An 18427-nucleotide genomic window follows, 5' to 3' on the forward strand; every position below is an offset into this window, starting at 1 on the left:
TTGGGTTGGGACGGACCTTAAATCCCATCCAGTGCCATCCCCTGCCATGGGCAGAGACACCTTCCAACAGCACAGGTTGCTCCAACCTGGCCTTGGACACTTCCAGGGATCCAGGGGCAGCCACAGCTTCTCTGGCCAACCTGGGCCAGGGCCTTCCCACCCTCCCAGCCAGGAATTCCTTCCCAATATCCCATCTGACCCTGCTTTTTGTCACTTTGAAGCCATTCCCCCTTGTCCTGTCCCTCCAGCCCTTGGAAATAGTCTCTCTCCATCTTTCCTGGAGCCCCTTCAGGTCCTGCAAGGCCACAATCAGGTCACCCCAAAGCTTCTCCTCTCCAGGCTGAACAATCCCAGCTCTCCCAGCCTTTCCTCCCAGCAGAGCTGCTCCAGCCCTGGGATCCTCTTGGTGCCTCCAAGAGGTCACTGCACGAGGTCCCTCAAACATTGCCGGGCCTCACACCCAACCCTGCAGAGTCTTTGTGGCCCCAAAACACCAAAAAACACAGTGGGGAAAACCCCCTGCAGGGACAGAAGGAGCTGAGGGAAAAGCCTGGGAAGAGGGAAGGCAGGAGGACAGAGCAGTGCCCGGGGCTGAAGTGTCCCAACAGCAAATCCTGGGGCCACAGAGACCACCCGGAGCAAGGAAGGACAACGACAAATCCCCGGGAGTGTGGGGGGAAAACAACCCCTGCCCTGGGAACAGCAGCAATTCCCTGCTTTAGGAATTCCCTGCATTCTAATTCTTAATAATTCCTGTTATTATTTCACAGAGCTCATCTTCCCCCTTCTCCCCTCTGGGTCACCAGACACGGAGCTGCATCTCCATCCACCCCCAGGAAAGCACAGAAATGCTTTGAAAACACAGGAATTCCCAACAAAGAGTCGTTCCCAGCATCCCACGGGATGACTGACGGGAGCTCTCGGCCAATATTTGACTTTCCAGGTGAGATTAGATTGAGCTTTTCATTTAATAAACACAGAAAGTGTGCAGTGCAAGGCACTTCTTTCACATCCAGCAGGCTGGAGGCTGCTCTCTATTGGAGATTATCACCTTATTATCCAGTGGGATTTGGAAATCCCCAGTGAATCTCCTGGAAAAGGACACGGGGAAAGGTGAGTTTCTCTCCGTAATTATTTCCTGTTGGAAGAGTAGAGCAATTTTTGTTCTGAATCAAAGCAAAAGCAGAGATTTTACAGATTTTTACAGATACATGAAAGGTAAATTTCTATCAGTAATTCTTTATTTCCTCTTGAAAAAGCAGAGCAATTTTTGTTCTGAATCAAAGCAACAGCAGAGATTTTATAGATTTTTACAGACACAGGCAAGTTTCTGTCAGTAATTCTTTATTTCCTCTTAAAAAAGCAGAGCAATCTTGTTCTGAATCAAAGAAAAAGCATAGAGATTTTACAGGGAGAAAAGTTTCGAGGCAGTTTGTATTTATATTTGCTTATAATTTCATTAATTGCCTTTATTCCCTATGCCTGAGCATGTGTGCGAGTACAATATCAGTATAATCTGAATTCATATAATTCATATAATTCAATATAATCTCTGTGTGGACCTTCATCCTTCTGTGTGTGCACACAAGGCTGGGCCAAAAATCCAAGGAATTCCCGAATTCCAGTTTGAGAGACCCCCCTAATTTCTTATGAATGCTGAAAATCCACCCCCTCTTGCCCCAAACTCCTCGTTGCTGGAGGATTGAACTGAGATCAAGTGGCTCTTTTTGGGAGCTTTCCACAGCTTGGAGGGCTTGGTTGGCATGAAGAATTGAAGGAATTCACTTCCCTGTGTCCAGAGGGATGAGGACCAGCCTCGCCCTGGGTGGGAATATCATGTCTCTCCCTGAGAAATCCCGGGAAGTGGCTGGAGTGGAACCTGCCAGCCTTTAGAGGACCCGACCTCTGCTTTGGCTTCTCCTCAGGAGAAATCCTTCTGCTCTTGGTGTCTCCCCTCTGTAGGGAAGGGACTGTCCCTCAACCCCTCTGAGGTGGCTCAGGGGGGCCCAAACTCCCTGTCCTTCAGCAAAGCTTCCCACAGAGCAAGGAGACCTCTTGGAGGCCACCTGGATGATCCCAGGGCTGGAGCAGCTCTGCTGGGAGGAAAGGCTGGGAGAGCTGGGATTGTTCAGCCTGGAGAAGAGCTGGGATTGTTCAGCTGGAGAAGAGCTGGGATTGTTCAGCTGGAGAAGAGCTGGGATTTGTCGTTGTCCTTCCTTGCTCCGGGTGGTCTCTGTGGCCCCAGGATTTGCTGTTGGGACACTTCAGCCCCGGGCACTGCTCTGTCCTCCTGCCTTCCCTCTTCCCAGGCTTTTCCCTCAGCTCCTTTTGTTCCTGCAGGGGGTTTTCCCCACTGTGTGTTTTGGTGTTTTGGGGCCACAAAAACTTTGCAGGGTCGGGTGTGAGGCCCAGCAATGTTTGAGGGACCTCTTGGAGGCCACCAAGAGGATCTGAGGGCTGGAGCAGCTCTGCTGGGAGGAAAGGCTGGGAGAGCTGGGATTGTTCAGCCTGGAGAAGAGAAGCTTTGGGGTGACCTGACTGTGGCCTTGCAGGGCCTGAAGGGGCTCCAGGAAAGATGGAGAGGGACTATTTCCAAGGGCTGGGGGGACAGGACAAGGGGGAATGGCTTCAAATTGATAAAGAGCAGGGTTAGATGGGATATTTTATAATACATTATATACACAATCCTAACTACCTCTCCTATGATAAAGCAATATATTTACATTGGATCAAATCTCTTCTCCCTCCAACAACATCATCATCCTTCTTTTCTGGTCTGGTGTGATATGTTTAAATTTTGCAGGGGCGCTGATTGGGTCAACATCAAGAGATACAACCCTCATGGGGGTTACCATTTTTTTTAACTCCAGAGGGAAAAATCCTTTTTTCCCCATGTCGTGGTTTGAGACCCCTAAAATCCAATTCCCAAGTCCAAGCCCCCCTCCCACAACTCACCCAGTGTGAGAGGGGTTTTCCAGACACAACACAAGACTCAGTGTGGGGGGGGAAGGGAATTATATTACAATTATTACGCAAATAAATTTTATAATACATTATATACAACACCATCCTAACTATCTCTCCTGTGGTAAAGCAGTATATTTACATTGGATCAAATCTCTTCTCCCTCCAACAACATCATCATCCTTCTTTTCCGTTCTGGTGCGATATGTTTAAATTTTGCAGGGGCGCTGACTGGGTCAACATCAAGAGATCCCACACCCCTTTGGGGTTACCATTTTTTTTAACTACAGGGGGAAAAATCCTTTTTTCCCCACCACAACCCCTCAGAGCTGGGGATTCTCAGCTGCCCTAAAACAGCCCTTCTGAGCAGCAGAGAGGGGGTGTTGGTCACGAATTGTCCTCCCACAGACCAAACACAGCAATGCAACAGTTTTGTCACCGATATCTGACTAAAACGAGCGTTGTGTTGTCCGCAGCGAGGATGGCTGAGGTGAAGAACCTCACCTGGGCGGTGGAGGACATTTTCAAGGACACCTTTCTCAGCTACATGAACGGCTGGAGGAGGAACATGACGGAGGCGGCGAACAAGCTGCAGGCCCAGGTGGCGGCCGAGAACTTCGACTACGTCATCCTGTACCTGATGGTGATGATCGGGATGTTCTCCTTCATCATCGTGGCCATCCTGGTGAGCACCGTGAAGTCCAAGAGGAGGGAGCACTCCAACGACCCCTATCACCAGTACATCGTGGAGGACTGGGGAGAGAAGTACAAGAACCAGGTGCTGATCCATGAAAATCCGGGAGCGAGGGATAAAACGAGCCCCGAATCGCCCTGAGCTTCGGGAAACGCCGGCGGGGAGGAAATCAGGGAGTGACACACGGGGAACCCACTGGAATTATGAAAACCTGGGAAACTGTTCATTAAATTTACACACAGGTCGAGGTATAATGGAGGAAACCAACCTTACTGGTTCCCATCAACCTTACTGGTTCCCATCAACCTAACTGGTTCCAAATCAATCTTACTGGTTCCCAACCCACCTTACTGGTTCACATCAACCTTACTGGTTCCAAATCAATCTTACTGGTTCCCATTGACCTAACTGGTTCCCATCCACCTTATGGTTCCCATCAACCTTACTGGTTCCCAATCCACCTTACTGATTCCCAGACCACCTTACTGGTTCCCAATTCACCTTACTGGTTCCCACTGACCTTACCGGTTACCAGTCAACCTTACTGGTTCCCACTGACCTTACTGGTTCCCATCAACCTTACTGGTTCCCAATCAGTCTTACTGGTTCCCAATCAATCTTACTGATTCCCAATCCACCTTACTGGTTCCCAATTCACCTTACTGGTTCCCACTGACCTTACTGGTTACCAGTCAACCTTACTGGTTCCCACTGACCTTACTGGTTCCCATCAACCTTACTGGTTCCCATCAACCTTACTGGTTTCCAATCAGTCTTACTGGTTCCCATCAACCTTACTGGTTCCCATCCACCTTACTGGTTCCCAATCAGTCTTACTGGTTCCCAATCAGTCTTACTGGTTCCCATCAATCTTACTGGTTCCCATCAACCTTACTGGTTCCCAATCCACCTTACAGGTTACCAGTCCACCTTAATGGTTCCCATCAGCCTTACTGGTTCTCATCAACCTTACTGGTTCCTATCCACCTTACTGGTTCCCAATCAGTCTTACTGGTTCCCATCAACCTTACTGGTTCCCATCCACCTTACCGGTTCCTAATCAATCTTACTGGTTCCCATCAACCTTACTGGTTCCCAATTCACCTTACTGGTTCCCACTGACCTTACTGGTTACCAATCAACCTTACTGGTTCCCATTGATCTTACTGCTTCCCAATCCACCTTACTGGTTCCCAATCCACCTTACTGGTTCCCATCAACCTTACTGGTTCCCAATCCACCTTACAGGTTCCCAGTCCACCTTACTGGTTCCCATCGACCTTACTGGTTCCCATCCACCTTACTGGTTCCCAATCAAACTTACTGGTTCTCAGTACACCTTACTGGTTCCCAAACAGTTTTACTGTTTCCCAGTCCACCTTACTGGTTCCCATGAGGACCTTGGCATAGCCCCTTGTGAAATTCCCAGGAAAAATGTTTGTGGTTCGCTCTGAGATTTTCTGCTCTTCGGGAAAATAAAACCAAGGGAACGAATAATTTGATGATTTTGGCATCTTTTTTTCCAAATCCAGAAGCAGCTCTGCACGTTCCCACCTCGGAATAACTGTGAATTAGTGGCCAGAAGTGCTGACTTAGAGCTAAACTGAACGACTTAAGCCCGGTTTAAAAATAACTCGCAAATATAGAGGAAAATCTCCAACCTCCATTTATTGAGTGAACAATGGGTTAGGATGTGAATCACAGGAAGCAACTTATCCCTGCACGCATTCACTCCAAACCACTTTTTAATGCTCTGACTCCCATTTCCATGTCATTATTCCTTGGCAGCAGAGGTTGACTCCCGGCCTCCCGACAAGGCCTGGTTTGTAGGAGAGCTGCTCAACTAAAAGCCTCATCCAGGAGCACGTCCTGGGCATCTGGGGCAGCTTCCAGAGGTTCATCCTCTGTCTGTAGCTGGCCAAGCTGACCCTCCTGCTGCTCCTTGGTTTTCCAGAGGAATCTGGGATGCGTTTGGATGGTGGAGCTCTGCTCGTAACCAGATGTCTGCCACCAGTGAGGGCTCGGTGTAAACCACCCAGATTTCACCTTCTGGCTTTCACACCCCGAATTTCCACACCCAGCCATCAAAGCTGTCCCATTTCTATGCTTCCTGAGGGATTCTCATACTGATTCCTGCTTTCCACTGGCTGGGAAATGGGTTTCCAAGATGCTTTGCCTTCTGTGAGGCTGAAGTATCACAACACTCGGGGGGTAATGAGAAGCAGAAGTGGTGTCACTTCTACCATTAAAACACGTTTCAATTTGTAAGGCTTTGGGTTTAGCTCCTGCCAGGCTTAAAACCACTTCAATTCACATTTCCAGAGCTGGCTGGCTGTCCTGTGGGCTTGTTTGTTATTGGAAGGTTTTGGCTGGTGCCACGTTTTTGGACAGTTTTTGTTTTGCTCGTGTTAAAAAATAAATGAAAAAGGGGCTGCTTCTCCTTGGGAAGCTTTGGCTCGTTTTGGAGATTGGTCTGGAGATTTGGCACAGAAGCTGTCATGGGCCAGATGTGCTGGAGGTGGATGAGAGGTGTGACCAGAAGGTCAAGGGAAGGGGTTCTCCCCCTCTGCTCCTGTGAGACCCCCCTGCAGAGCTGCTCCAGCCCTGGGGAACAGCACAGCAAGGACATGGAGCTGCTGGAGAGAGGCCAGAGCAGGCCCCAAGAGGATCCCAGGGCTGGAGCAGCTCTGCTGGGAGGAAAGGCTGGGAGAGCTGGGATTGTTCAGCCTGGAGAGGAGAAGCTTTGGGTTGACCTGATTGTGGCCTTGCAGGGCCTGAAGGGGCTCCAGGAAAGATGGAGAGGGACTGGGGACAAGAGCTGGAAGCACAGGACAAGGGGGAATGGCTTTAAATTGACAGAGGGCAGGGATAGATGGGATATTGGGAAGGAAGTGTTGACTGTGAGGTGGTGAGGCCCTGGCAGATGTTGCCCAGAGAAACTGTGGCTGCCCCTGGATCCCTGGAAGTGTCCAAGGCCAGGCTGGACAAGGCTTGGAGCAAAGCAGACACCTTCCACCAGCCCAGGTTGCTCCAAGCCCCGTCCAACCTGGCCTTGGACACTTCCAGGGATCCAGGGGCAGCCACAGCTTCTCTGGGCAACCTGGGCCAGGGCCTCCCCACCCTCACAAGGAGGAATTTCTTCCTAATATATAAATCCCAATATCCCATCTCTCCCTGCCCTCTGCCAGTTTGAAGCCATTCCCCCTTGTCCTGTCCCTCCAGCCCTTGGAAATAGTCTCTCTCCATCTTTCCTGGAGCCCCTTCAGGCCCTGCAAGGCCACAATCAGTTCCCCCCAAAGCTTCTCCTCTCCAGGCTGAACAATGCCAGCTCTCCCATCCTTTCCTCCCAGCAGAGCTGCTCCAGCCCTGGGATCCTCTTGGTTCCTGCTCTGGACTCTCTCCAGCAGCTCCATGTCCTTGCTGTGCTGTTCCCCAGGGCTGGAGCAGCTCTGCAGGGGGGTCTCCCCTGAGGGGGCAGAGGGGCACAATCCCCCCCTGCCCTGCTGCCCACGCTGGGGGATCAGCCCAGGAATGGCCGTCCCGCAGATCCATCAATGTCCGGGAAGCAGCCGCGCTGCTCGGGGCGGGCTCAGCCCCTTCCCGAGGCTGCCGGGAGCTGCAGTTCCTGCCGTTCTTGCCGTTCCCGTGTCCCCCTGTCCCCGTGTCCCGGTGTCCTGCCCGCCATGGCCGCCCCGTGAGGTAGGACACGCGTCCTTGGGCCTGCCCTCCCCTCACGGAGCCCCGGGGGCCCGGCATGGAGGGGGACAGGGCACCGAGAGCCCGGCCCGGAGCGCTGCGCTGCCCGCGGCCTGCGCCGCCTCCCGCCCGGCCCTGCCCGCCCTGCCTGTCCTCCTGCCCGCCCTGACTGCTCTGCTTGTCCTCCCGTCCGCCCTGACTGCCCTGCCCGCCCTGCCTGTCCTCCTGCCCGCCCTGACTGCCCTGCCTGTCCTCCTGCCCGCCCTGACTGCCCTGCCCGCCCTGCCTGTCCTCCTGCCCGGCCCTGCCCGCCCTGCCTGTCCTCCTGCCCGCCCTGACTGCCCTGCCCGCCCTGCCTGTCCTCCTGCCCGCCCTGACTGCCCTGCTTGTCCTCCCACCCGGCCCTGCCTGTCCTCCTGCCTGCCCTGCCCGCCCTGCGTGTCCTCCTGCCCGGCCCTGCCTGTCCTGCCTGTCCTCCCGCCCGGCCCCTGCCCGCCCTGTCTGTTCTCCTGCCCACCCCTGCCTTTCGTGCCTGCCCTCCCACCCGGCCCTGCCTGTCCTCCTCCCGGCCCCTGCCTGCCCTGCCTCTCCTCCTGCCCAGCCGACCTTCCTCTGACCCTTCTCCACCCCCCTCCTTGCTCTCCATCCCTCCCCCCTTGTTCTTCAACCCCCTTCCTTGTTCTTCTCCCCCCTCCCTTCCTTGTTTCCTTGCTCTCCAGCCCCCCCTCCGTGTTCACCAGACCCCCTTCCTTACCCTCCAGGCCTTGTTCTCCATCCCTCTTCCTTGTTTTTCAACCCCCCCTGCTTGCTCTCCAGCCCCTTCCTTGTTCTCCACCCCCCTTGCTTGATCTTCTTCCCCTCTTCCTTGCTCTCCATACCCCCCTTGCTCTCCAGCCCTCTTCCTTACTCTCCAGCCTCCCTTCCTGGTTTCCTTGTTCTCTCGCCCCTTCTCCTTTCTCTCCAGCCTCTTCCTTGTTCTCCTTCTCCTCTTCCTTGCTCTCCATCCTCCTTGATCTCCATCCCTTTTCCTTGCTCATCATCCCCCTTCTTGCTCTCCATCTCCCTTCCTTACTCTCCATCTCCCTTCCTTGTTCTCCATCCCCCCTTCTTACTCTCCATCTCCGTTCCTTACTCTCCATCCCTCTTCCTTCCTCTCCATCCCCCTTCCGTCCTCTCCATCCCTCTTCCTTCCTCTCCATCCCTCTTCCTTGCTCTCCATCTCCCTTCCTTGCTTTCCATCCCACCTTCCTTGCTCTTCACCCCCTTCCCTGTTCTCCACCCCCTCTCTTACTCTCCAGACCCCTTCCTTGCTCTCCAGTCCCCATTCCTTGTTTTCCAGCCCAAGGCAGAGCTGGGCTGGGATGGGTTCAGGGGAGGTGCCTTCTGCAGACCCTTCCCAAGGTGGGACAGAACCACACCAGGGTTTGGGCTGGAAAGGCCCTTAAAGATCATCTCATTCCACCCCCTGCCATGGGCAGGGACACCTTCCACCAGCCCAGGTTGCTCCAAGCCCCATCCAACCTGGCCTGGGACACTTCCAGGAATCCAGGGGCAGCCACAGCTTCTCTGGCCAACCTGGGCCAGGGCCTCCCCGCCCTCCCAGCCAGGAATTCCTTCCCAGTATCCCACCTAACCCTGCCCTCTGGCAGTGAAAGCCATTGCCCCTTGTCCTGTCCCTCCATGCCTTGTCCCCAGTCCCTCTCCAGCTCTTCTGGAGCCCCTTTAGGCCCTGCAAGGGGCTCTCAGGTCTCCCTGGATCCTTCTCTTCTCCAGGTGAACCCCCCCAGCTCTCCCAGCCTGGCTCCAGAGCAGAGGGGCTCCAACCCTTGGGATCTTCTTCCTGACCCTAATGCTGCCCTGGGAGCCAGGATGGAACAGCTGAGGTGCCACTGGCATTTCTGCTTGGGATTTGACTTTAATCCAGGCACTGTGACTGATCCATCCCATCTGCTCCCTTCTTATTTTCCACAGTTTGGAGCACGTGAGGAGCTGCCAGAGGAATCCCTGATGTTTTCATTTCAGCTTTGTCAGGTGTGAAGATCTCACGTGGCCCTTGATGTTTATTTAATTGTTTTCAGTTGGAACCTTGAGTTCCTTCAGTTGATCCAAAATGAGAACCGCGGAGTGGGTTGGGAGGGACCTTAAATCCCATCTCATTCCACTCCCTGCCACACCTTCCACTAGCCCAGATTGCTCCAAGCCCCATCTAGCCTGTCCTTGAGGAGTGAAACCCCTTTTCCAGCTCAGCACACCCCCTTCCAGTACAGTTGGTGGATTGGTGCTCTCTGAGGCCTCCTGACTTTTGTAACCAAGTGGATCCAATGGAGCTGTTCAGAAATCCCCAAAGGAATGTCCCAGGGTTGGTTGGGTGGCTGGAGTTGTTGGCAGAGTGGGATGTCCAGCCAAGACAACTCCAGCGGGTCGATGAGTTCCCACGTGGTCGTGTGAATGTTCTCTGGTGGTCAATCCATGCTCTGGCCAACAATGCCATGGGAGGTGGGCTGGGATGTGGTCCCTGTGGTGGACTGGAGCTGTAATCCAGTGGCTGAGGGACCTGGATTCAGTTCTGGGCTCCACCACAGGCTTCCCATCTCACCGGGGCCCAGCTGGGACGGTCTGTGCTGCACAACGTCGTGCAGAGATCCCGGGGCTGGGATCAGCTAAGCCAGGCTTGGGGTTTGGTGCAGCCCTTGGGCCTGCTGAGGACACGACCCAGAGGATCCCACAGCGTTTGGAGCTCCCAGAGAACTTCCAGTGCAGTGCTGAGGTGGGATGTGGGCAAAGCCTCTCCTTTCCCACTGCGGGAGTTTGATCTGCACCCCTGAGGGAACAGGGAGGGTTTAGGAGCTGCAATCCCAGTGAACACATGGGAGACTGATTCCATTTGATGCCATGTTGGATTCTCATGGGGCATCCATCCTGGAATATGTGTCAGGGCTCCAGGCAGAGCCTGGTGCTCCTGTTTCTCCCTCACGTGGCTCCACATGAGACCTCCTTGCTTGGCAGTGAAGGTAACCCCGACCTTCTGTGGGGCCCAGGAGCGTTTGGCCAGGGATTTTCCTGGGGAGTGAACAATGCCTGCCTGTGGATGTGTTCCCAGCTCCTATCTGGGCCTTATCAGCCTCAGGAAAAGGCAAACACGAAATTCCAGCTGTTTATTTGCCCACAGGCTTTTAAGATACCACAACCTTGGGCATCTGAGCTTTTGTACTCCTGGATTGACAACCCCAGTGCTGAGACATGTTGGATTGTCATAGAACCCTGGAATGGTTTGGCTTGGAATGGGCTTTAAAGATCATCCAGTTCCAATCCTGGACACCTTCCACTAGCCCAGGTTGCTCCAAGCCCTGTCCAAGCTGGCCTTGGGCACTTCCAGGAATGGGAAATCCACAACATCTCTGGGCAAAATCCTGGCTTTTTCCCCTCCTCTTCCCATTTTCTTCTCCCTGCCCTGTGCTCCAGCTTTTCACTCCTGGGGTTTCATGTTCCAAAAGGGCAGGATCAAATGGAGCCTGGAAGAGTCAGGAGATGGAATGAGGAGAAATGCTTGGCCACTGGAGGTTGGTGGCACAGGATGTGGGAATGCAGCATGGAGGGAACAGATATCACAAGTGTCAGCTCTCCCAGGAAACATTTTGGGGTTATAAAGAAGGCTGGAGAGAGACTTTGGACAAGGGCGTGGAGTGACAGGACAAGGGAGAATGTCCTTGAGCTGAAGGAGGGTTGAGTTAGATTGGATTTGAGGAAGAAATTCTTGGTTGTGAGGGTGGTGAGGCCCTGGCACAGAGAGCATGGGAATGTCCCATCCCTGGAAGTGTCCAAGGCCAGGTTGGACAGGGCTTGGAGCAACCTGGGCTAGTGGAAGTTGTGCAGGATTGGAATGAGATGATCTTTGGGGTCCCTCCCAACTCAAACCAGTCCATGATTTTATGATTTTGGATCAAAACCCCACTCTTGAGAACACAGGGAGAATTTCTTTACTTCCCGTCCTGTGTGACTCCTGAGGGACACACAATCCAGGCAGATTCCAGGTCCTCTCTCAGCAGAGCTGGAATATTCCAGCAGTGTTGGCTGAATAATCCCAACCAAGAGCCACCCAAGTCAATGTTTTGAGGTGAGGACACCCCAGGTGGTCCCTTTGGATCGGGTCAGGTTTGGGTCACTTGGATTTTTGAGGAGCATCCAAAACCTTCTGAATCCTGCCCTGGGAATCAGATTCTACTCTACTGTGGGATTTTTCCTGTGCCCATCAGGCAGGGGACTTCATGTCTGAATGGTTGCTGGAATTGTGGAGGCAACATCAGAAATTCCTAAAAGAAAGATGGAGAGGAACTTTTTCCAAGGATCTAGAGCGCCAGGACAAGGGGAATGGTTTTAAGCTGAAGGAGAACAGGCTTAGATGGGATGTTGGGAAGGAATTCTTCCCTGTGAGGGTGGTGAGGAGCTGGGATAGAATTCCCAGAGAAGCTGTGGCTGCCCCATCCTGGAAGTGTCCAAGGCCAGGTTGGAGCTTGGAGCAACCTGGGAGAGTGGAAGGTGTCCAGGGTTGGAACCAGATGGCCTTTGAGGTCCCTTCCAACCCAGAGCAGTCTGTGATTCCATGGTGCCATGAAGTCCAAACACCTGGCTTTGGAGGTGCAACACTCCTTAGTTCACCTGTCCTGACATTTCCTCAACAGCAAAAAAAAGGGAACTTGGATACAGTTGGATCTCCATAACAGAGACCTCTGGAGTGTCTCTCCAGGGGGATGTCCCAGCTGGAAGGGAGGGTTTGCAGCTGTGGGAAAAGGAGGGAAGAGGATTCCCTGGCTGGGGAAATCAGAACATCTGCTGTCTGAGCAGAACAGTTGTTTGACTCCTGGTTTCTCAGGCACTTCCCAACCCAGGAACTCATCCCTGGAATGTGTGTTGCCCACCCAGGGAGTGCTGACTTTGCTTATGTGTTATTTTCAGCTTGGAGGATGTAACTGAAGTTATAGTTTTATTGTGGAGGAGTTAATTCATTAGTAAATCAGAGAGAAGTGGTAAATCAGAGTAGATTCCCGAATTTATTGGGCATTTAGGCTCCAAACAGGGCAGGTGGGCTGGGAAACCACCAGAAGCTCCTCTGGGTGCCTTGGTGTCCTGGAGCTCTCAGGCACCACCCAGGCACAGGGTGGAGCTTCCCAGAGCTGTGTTTTCCAAGGGGGAGCTGCTGGGCTGTGGAATCCCAGCCCTGCCACCTGCCCAGGGCCTGTCAAACCCCCTGTCCTTCCACAGGGACGCTGCTCCTGTCACTCAGCTCCCAAAAAATCCGGGGGGGGGTCATTTGAGGAGCCCGCGGTGGTGCTGAGACACCGCCGGGCACACGAGCCTGCTGGAGGTGCAGGGTTGTCCTGCTGGGTGGAAGCAGGTTGTCTAATTCTCTTTTAACTTTAATTCCCATTTCTCCAAGATCTGATTTGGCTTTAATTCCCATTTCTCCAAGATGATCCCTCCCCTCTGTGTGACTTCAGGAGCGTGACGTGTGCCGGAGTCGGTGTCACCCCGTGGTTGAGATGGTGGCATTCAACTGGCAGGTGAGGCTGCTCCACATTCCTAAAGCTGCTGTGTCTGTAAAAATCTGTGAAATCTCTGCTGTTGCTTTGATTCAGAACAAAAACTGCCGTGCTCTTCCAATGGGAAATAATTACGGAGAGAAACTCACCTTTCCCCGTGTCCTTTTCCAGGAGATTCACGGGGGATTTCCAAATCCCACTGGATAATAAGGTGATAATCTCCAATAGAGAGCAGCCTCCAGCCTGCTGGACGTGAAAGAAGTGCCTTGCACTGCACACTTTCTGTGTTTATTAAATGAAAAGCTCAATCTAATCTCACCTGGAAAGTCAAATATTGGCCGAGAGCTCCCGTCAGTCATCCCGTGGGATGCTGGGAACGACTCTTTGTTGGGAATTCTTGTGTTTTCAAAGCATTTCTGTGCTTTCCTGGGGGTGGATGGAGATGCAGCTCCGTGTCTGGTGACCCAGAGGGGAGAAGGGGGAAGATGAGCTCTGCGAAATAATAAGAGGAATTATTAAGAATTGGAATGATTCCCTGTGAGGAAGCAGGGAATTCCTAAAGAAGGGAATTCCTAAAGCAGGGAATTCCTAAAGCAGGGAATTGCTGCTGTTCCCAGCAGTGGGTGGGTTCTGTGTTGGAAGGTGGTTTCCTTGCTCAGGGCAGGGGTTGTTTTCCCCCCACACTCCCGGGGATTTGTCGTTGTCCTTCCTTGCTCCGGGTGGTCTCTGTGGCCCCAGGATTTGCTGTTGGGACACTTCAGCCCCGGGCACTGCTCTGGCCTCCTGCCTTCCCTCTTCCCAGGCTTTTCCCTCAGCTCCTTTTGTTCCTGCAGGGGGTTTTCCCCACTGTGTTTTTTGGTGTTTTGGGGCCACAAAGACTCTGCAGGGTCGGGTGTGAGGCCCAGCAATGTTTGAGGGACCTCGTGCAGTGACCTCTTGGAGGCACCAAGAGGATCCCAGGGCTGGAGCAGCTCTGCTGGGAGGAAAGGCTGGGAGAGCTGGGATTGTTCAGCCTGGAGAGGAGAAGCTTTGGGGTGACCTGATTGTGGCCTTGCAGGACCTGAAGGGGCTCCAGGAAAGATGGAGAGAGACTATTTCCAAGGGCTGGAGTGACAGGACAAGGGGGAATGGCTTCAAACTGGCAGAGGGCAGGGATAGATGGGATATTGGGAAGGAATTCCTGGGTGTGAGGGTGGGAAGGGGCTGGGATAGCATTCCCAGAGAAGCTGTGGCTGCCCCTGGATCCCTGGAAGTGTCCAAGGCCAGGTTGGAGCAACCTGGGATATTGGAAGGTGTTGGGGTTGAAACAAGATGGCCTTTAAGGTCCCTTCCAACCCAAACCATTCCATGATTCCATGATTAATAATTTAACATGTTAATCAAGCCATTTATCAGGTCAGCAGTGCCAACCCCCAGCCCTGGCTTTACTTTCCTGCTGTTGCAGAGCTGTTGGCTTGGACAGATTCCCACTTTTAATACGTGAGGAGGCTGCTGTTGTTTTTCTGAGCACTGATGGCCTATGGATCCAAGGCTTTTCCCAAATCCAGGAGTTTGATGATGTCCAGGCAGCTTTATGAGGTGCTGGAAGGCTGAAGATACAGAGAGTATTCCAAGTTTCATGGTGTTATTGTGGAATCATGGAATATCCTGAGCTGGGAGGGACCCCCAAGGCTCGTCCAGCCCAAGCCCTTTTCCAGCTCCAGGTCCTGGGAATATTCCATTTGCTGCAAAACCAACCCAAACCTGTCCCCAAGGGGCTTCTCTATTTTTTTACATTCAGGTACAACTTGAGTGAAGGGGATTTGTCTTTGGTTTTTCCCCTAATTGTTGATCTGCTGCTTTAAAGTTCCCTCCAGGAATAAAAACCCTTGGACAGAGGAGCATTTTCAGCACCTGGATAAATGCTGTTGCTGGAGGGGAGCTTTAGAACATCCCTGTAAATCCATTCTGAATTATCCAAGTGTTCCACTAAGTGCCTCCATCTATTCTTTGGCATTCCAGGCTCTGGAGAACTTCCCATTGCTGATGTACATTTTGGCAGCTAAAACATTGATCCTTTGCTTGGCATTTGCTGGGGTGAAAATGTACCAGAGCAAAAAAATTGAGGAAAAACTGAAGAGGGAACGGGAAGAGAAGCTGAAAAGAGAAGCAGAGAAGAAGGAGGATTGAAGAGTCCCTCAGGTATGGAATTTATTCCACATCCTGCTCTTCCCTCATGGCACTGACATGTTAATCCCATTATTTTTGATTTAAATTGTGCAATTTAAACCATCACCAGCCGAGTCCTTGTGATATTTGTGATTTGCACACTCAGATCATGCCCATCTTTGTTGGAATTCCAATTAAACGTGGCAGCCAGGCTCAGGTTTGAGGGTATCTTAGCACAGTATTCCTCCTCTGCTCCTTATCTCCCTGGATTTTGAGGCCCAGGAAATCCTGGGGCAGCAAGAGAGGGTGAAATGGGGCAGGAAATGCAATCAGAGCTCTTGGCCTCAAGTCACATAATTAATGAGAAAATAATCAGCCATTCTGGATTGGTTAAATCATTGACAAGCTGGGAGTTCAGCTGGAAAGGCCAAATTCCATGCCAAGGAACAGGTTATTTGATATAACATCCACCATATACAATAATGCACTGAGCAAACTGCTCATCTCTCAGCACAAAAAGAACAAAATGAACATCACATTCCTTAAAATTTGGGGGTTTCATTCTCTTCCTGCCCTGTTTTCCAAGTTTAAGCAGTCTTGGATCAAATCCATTATTAAAATGAGTCCTGCCTGTGGCTAAGATTCTATTCCCTGACTCGTTTGTGATTTTTTATATCATTTTGCTCCCTGTTATGCCAAAAAATGGGAATTTTTATAATTCTCTTCCTGCCCTGTGTGAGCTCAGTGAGAGTTTGATGTTGTGTTATTCAGCTAAAAAAAATTCCTTTCCCTTCCTCAGGTCGTTCCCTCACACCTGAAAACACTTCCAACCTTTCAAAATGTTCAGGAGCTTTTATTTCCAACCTCATCCCTGCTTTATTCCCTGCAACGAGGGTTGGGAATTGTGCCCAGAAATGAGGAATAACCCTGGGAACCATTTGCAAAGGGGAAAAACCAACACAAACAAAGGTGTTTTTCCAGTCTCCTGTTTGGCTCCGAGGGAGGGTTTGGATTTGGGGCAGATTTGGAGCTTTTCTTGGGAATCAGTTTTGCTGTTTTCTGGGAAAACGGGAGAAGGCGGAGTCAGAGGAATTTTATCCTTCTTACATTTTGCAATTTAAATTACAATTTAAATGATTATATGGAATTTTATCCCTAAAACAGATGAAAATTGAGCTGCCCTTGCAAGGGAGCCAAAGCTGTTGCTTGGCGTGAGGTGACCCAGAGTGATCCCAATCCCACTGGGGGCTCCCCATCCCTGGAATTGCAGGGCTGGATAAGGATTGGAGCAACCTGAGCCTATGGAAGGTGTCCCTGCCCCTGGCAGGGGGTGCCACTGGATGAGCTTTAAGGTGCCTCCCAACCCAACCCATCCCATGATTCTGTGATTCCATGCTGTGTGTGCAGCTTTGTCCCAGGGAATTCTGTTGGAGAGCCCACATCCCAAGGGATTTCTGCAGCAGCTCATCCCACAGGGATGAGCCTGTGGGATGTCCAGCCTGTGGCATCCCCCCTGGTGAATGGCATGAAAACATCCCTGATTTCCCAGAGGACACCCAGGGGGCCTTGTCATTCCCAAATTCTGCCATCCCTCGGCCGTGTCCTTCCGTGCTGGGATAGAGAGGGGGGAGGGAATTCTCCCCCAGCAGATTTATTCCTGGTGCTCTCACTGCTCTCTCCTCACCCTGCAGAATTCCTGACACTTGGCAGCTCGTGCTGGATTCCTTTCCCAGGAGGGTGAAGCCTTCCTGCAGATGAAGGATGTGTCAGAGGAATAAAACCCTGGAGAGAAACATCCACTTCAACTGGATCTCCATTTTCCCCATGGACAGAGAAGGATTTCAGCTTCTATTTGTGCAATAAAAAACCCCTTTGTTAAAAAAAAATAAAGCCCTAGCCTTGTTTGCTGCTTGTTTAAAAGATTGGAGCTGCAGGGGAGGCGGTTTTTAAGGAATATCTGCCTGGAGGTGGTTGGGTTTAAAGGGAAAAGCATCTCTGAATCCATCAGGGATGAGCAGAAGGTTCATGGAGAGGCAGAAGGAAAAGGAGAGGACTCTGTGCAGCTCGTTCCTGCAAGGGGGTCAATCCTGGGGGCCCTTTGTAGAACCAGAGGAACAGAGCCAGGAGAGGAGCTTTGCCAGGAAAACCCCTCTGTGCATCCAGGACTTCCTTGGATTCCTGTAAATCATGAGGTCACCTCTGAGGAAGTTTCGTGGCAAGTTTTATTCGGATAAAACAGAATTTTTGGCTCTTTGTTTACTCCTCAGCTACTCCTGCCATAGCACCAGATCCTGGGGGATATGCCAGCTTGGTCATGGAATCCTGGAATCCTGGAATGGTTTGGATTGGAAGGGGCATTAAAGGTCCTCCATTCCCACCCCCTGCCATGGGCAGGGACCCCTTCCACCAGCCCGGGTTGCTCCAAGCCCCGTCCAGCCTGGCCTGGGACACTTCCAGGGATCCAGGGGCAGCCACAGCTTCTCTGGGAATTCCAGTCCAGTCCCTCCCCACCCTCCTAGGGAAGAATTCCTTCCCAATATCCCATCTAACCCTGCCCTCTGGCAGTTTGAAGCCATTCCCTGTGTCCAGTCCCTCCATCCCTTGTCCCCAGTCCCTCTCCAGCTCTCCTGGAGCCCCTTTAGGCCCTGCAAGGAGCTCCAAGGTCTCCCTGGATCCTTCCCTTCTCCAGGTGAGCCCTCCCAGCTCTCCCAGCCTGGCTCCAGAGCGGAGGGAGGTTCATCAATAGATTCATAAATCCAGATATAAATATCTGTACAGATCTAGGGAAACACAGCCCTGAAGGCTCAGGCACCAGCAGCCCTCAGGAACTTCTGCCTTCCTCATTTCCACTCCCTTTTCCATCATAAAGCACTTCCTGGATCCTTGTGCCTTCGGAGGTGCTGGTGGAGTGGGGAGGGGAGGGATGGAGGGCCTTGGAGAAGCCTTGGAATTCCAGCTGCTCCCGCCGGAGTTGCTCCCCCGGGAAGTGCAGCGAGGCCTCAAACCTGCTTTTCCTTCTGTCTCCCTGGAGGCTGGAGCACAGAACACTGCAGGAATATTGTCCCCAATCTGGAATTTTTAGACTCTTGAGAGTAGATTTTATAATAATAATAGTTATAATAATAATAATAGTTATAATAATAATAATAATAATAATAATAATAATATAATGATAATAATAATAGCAACAACAATAATAATAATTTTTAGATTCTCGAGAGTAGATTTTATAATAATAGTAATAATTATTATTATTTTTAGACTCTCATGAGTAGATTTTATAATAATAATAACAACAATAACAATAATAACAATAATAACCATAATAATATAATAACAATAATACCATTACAATATAATATTATTCATATTATTTTATAACTTATAG

General features: G+C 51.6%; 2 protein-coding genes and 1 long non-coding RNA gene across 12 annotated transcripts; 2 read left to right on the top strand and 1 right to left on the bottom strand.

The window, feature by feature from the left end:
* Positions 1-743: 743 nt before the first annotated feature.
* On the top strand, positions 744-4051 carry KCNE2 (potassium voltage-gated channel subfamily E regulatory subunit 2). The gene is made up of 2 exons (XM_032680183.1): positions 744-1113; positions 3441-4051. The coding sequence occupies exon 2, from the start codon at positions 3446-3448 to the stop codon at positions 3797-3799; it is 354 nt and encodes a 117-aa protein (XP_032536074.1). The 5' UTR covers positions 744-1113; positions 3441-3445; the 3' UTR covers positions 3800-4051.
* Positions 3009-6227, bottom strand: LOC116782995. 3 transcript variants are annotated; one of them, XR_004355419.1, is made up of 4 exons: positions 4841-6227; positions 4452-4568; positions 4100-4139; positions 3009-3945 (listed from the first exon to the last, which is right to left on the bottom strand). It is a non-coding gene; the product is annotated as an uncharacterized LOC116782995 (long non-coding RNA). The 3 variants fall into 3 exon arrangements; XR_004355421.1 differs by lacking the exons at positions 3009-3945; positions 4100-4139 and adding an exon at positions 4646-4742 and having other exon boundaries at positions 4379-4568; positions 4861-4919; positions 4998-6227; XR_004355420.1 differs by lacking the exon at positions 4100-4139 and having other exon boundaries at positions 3009-3717; positions 4413-4568.
* A 1003-nt stretch (positions 6228-7230) lies between these two features.
* On the top strand, positions 7231-16929 carry SMIM11A (small integral membrane protein 11A). Of its 8 annotated transcripts, none has more exons than XR_004355411.1 (5): positions 7284-7357; positions 9326-9385; positions 12789-12912; positions 14893-15173; positions 15206-15220. XR_004355411.1 is itself a non-coding variant. In XM_032680190.1 (5 exons), the coding sequence occupies exons 3-4, from the start codon at positions 12892-12894 to the stop codon at positions 15058-15060; spliced, it is 189 nt and encodes a 62-aa protein (XP_032536081.1). In that variant the 5' UTR covers positions 7294-7357; positions 9326-9385; positions 12822-12891; the 3' UTR covers positions 15061-15072; positions 16731-16929. The 8 variants fall into 8 exon arrangements, 5 of the variants coding, with proteins under 5 accessions (XP_032536079.1, XP_032536081.1, XP_032536082.1 ...); XM_032680190.1 differs by lacking the exon at positions 15206-15220 and adding an exon at positions 16731-16929 and having other exon boundaries at positions 7294-7357; positions 12822-12912; positions 14893-15072; XM_032680188.1 differs by lacking the exons at positions 9326-9385; positions 15206-15220 and adding an exon at positions 16731-16929 and having other exon boundaries at positions 7231-7357; positions 12822-12912; positions 14893-15072.
* The last annotated feature ends 1498 nt before the right edge of the window (positions 16930-18427 follow it).

This window comes from Chiroxiphia lanceolata, chromosome 2 (genome assembly GCF_009829145.1).
Source record: "Chiroxiphia lanceolata isolate bChiLan1 chromosome 2, bChiLan1.pri, whole genome shotgun sequence".
In the NCBI taxonomy this organism is placed as follows: domain Eukaryota; kingdom Metazoa; phylum Chordata; class Aves; order Passeriformes; family Pipridae; genus Chiroxiphia; species Chiroxiphia lanceolata.

What these genes read in the sequence shown, in the direction of transcription:
- KCNE2 (XM_032680183.1), top strand. Translation starts at nt 3,446, where the DNA reads ATGGCTGAGGTGAAGAACCTCACCTGGGCGGTGGAGGACATTTTCAAG.
- SMIM11A (XM_032680188.1), top strand. Translation starts at nt 12,892, where the DNA reads ATGGTGGCATTCAACTGGCAG. An exon ending in TGGTGGCATTCAACTGGCAG is followed by an intron (nt 12,913 to 14,892) that starts GTGAGGCTGCTC and finishes TTGGCATTCCAG; the next exon opens with GCTCTGGAGAACTTCCCATT.